This window comes from Arachis ipaensis, chromosome B04 (genome assembly GCF_000816755.2).
Source record: "Arachis ipaensis cultivar K30076 chromosome B04, Araip1.1, whole genome shotgun sequence".
Taxonomy (NCBI): domain Eukaryota; kingdom Viridiplantae; phylum Streptophyta; class Magnoliopsida; order Fabales; family Fabaceae; genus Arachis; species Arachis ipaensis.
Window position 1 is genome coordinate 24,628,560 of NC_029788.2, and position 1,276 is coordinate 24,629,835.

General features: G+C 28.8%; 1 protein-coding gene across 1 annotated transcript; it reads right to left on the reverse strand.

Moving 5' to 3' along the window:
* On the reverse strand, window positions 336–997 carry LOC107637708. Its single transcript, XM_016341069.2, has 2 exons — window positions 885–997; window positions 336–715 (listed from the first exon to the last, which is right to left on the reverse strand). The coding sequence occupies exons 1-2, from the start codon at window positions 940–942 to the stop codon at window positions 471–473; spliced, it is 303 nt and encodes a 100-aa protein (XP_016196555.1). The 5' UTR covers window positions 943–997; the 3' UTR covers window positions 336–470.

The window sequence follows — 1,276 nt, forward strand, 5'->3', positions numbered from 1 at the left end:
TTTATTAATACAAATTTAATATTTATGTTAAGAAATATACACGGCTGGAAATAAATAATGAAATTGAGAAGGCAAGAATGATAACTACTGAAATTTTTTTAAAATGAATTCAAGAAACAATATTAATCACTTTTGACAATTGAAATAGGAAAACAATTGTCGTTTACCAATTTTAATTCGAATATATAATTAAATAGTCCAAATAATCTATCAAATTTCAATTATTAACCAAATTCAAAATTTTGCTTAATCAAATTAATTCCCCAATTTTCTTCGTCAATATATTGGTAGCAAATTATATTGATCGCACTGAATTTAGTAAACTTCTTAAAGTATATATTGAAACTGATCAAACCTTTCATTATTACCAATCAATAACAATTAAACTTTAATTTGTCTAAGTTTAGAAGTGATCAAGTTCATACATTAGTTTGTAGTTCATGTAAATATTGATCACAACACCACCGACGTTAACAGTTGAAGGTGCAGTTGCAGTAAACATACATATAGTGGCCAAAGCATTTTCCGTAAGGTTGATGGCCAGGGTGCTTAAGAGCACAATTATCGTGACACCATAGTTTATCACACCCTCCTACCATTGGCATAAACAACTTTTCTTGACATCGTTTCGGCTGCAATGATGAGCAATTATTCCCAACACCACCACCGTTCTTGTTGCATACTTCACTACTTGCCCCCGTAATCATAAGAGCACCTGTATATGTATATATGTAATACATGTCACAACATTATTTCAAAATTTCGCTCTTGTAACTTTCAAAATTCATAAAATGATGGAGGCCAACTAAAAAATCATACCTAAGATATATAGATGCAAAAACTAGTTGTGCTTCCATTCCTAGGAAGGATAAGAATTAACTTACTTGGTGTTGTGAGAAGAAGAAGAACGAGAATAGCGTATTGCGAGAAGTGGTTGGCCATGCTTCCTGAGGAATTCACTATCACCCCTTACGAAAATGTGAATTCATGTATATGTTCCTTTACCCCCATACGCACATATATATAGAAGTAATAAGGTTAGAAAAAGGTAACACTAATAATTATATCTCTAACAATATAGTATTAATATCTGGTAAAATTTTCAAAACTAAATTATAGATTTCTAAAAAGCTATTTAAGTGCTTATGGAGAAGTTAAAATAATAAAATGACTTCTCTCATAATAATTTTTTTTATTATATTTTTTTAAAATAAGTATTTTTAGAACTAAAAAACTAAATACAAAATAACTTATTTATAAACTACTTTTAATATAA

Excerpts from the sequence above, each read along its gene's own strand:
- LOC107637708 (XM_016341069.2), bottom strand. The coding sequence starts at position 942 with ATGGCCAACCACTTCTCGCAATACGCTATTCTCGTTCTTCTTCTTCTC. Across the intron at positions 716-884 it reads TCTTCTTCTCACAACACCAA|GTGCTCTTATGATTACGGGG; the intron begins GTAAGTTAATTC and ends ATACATATACAG.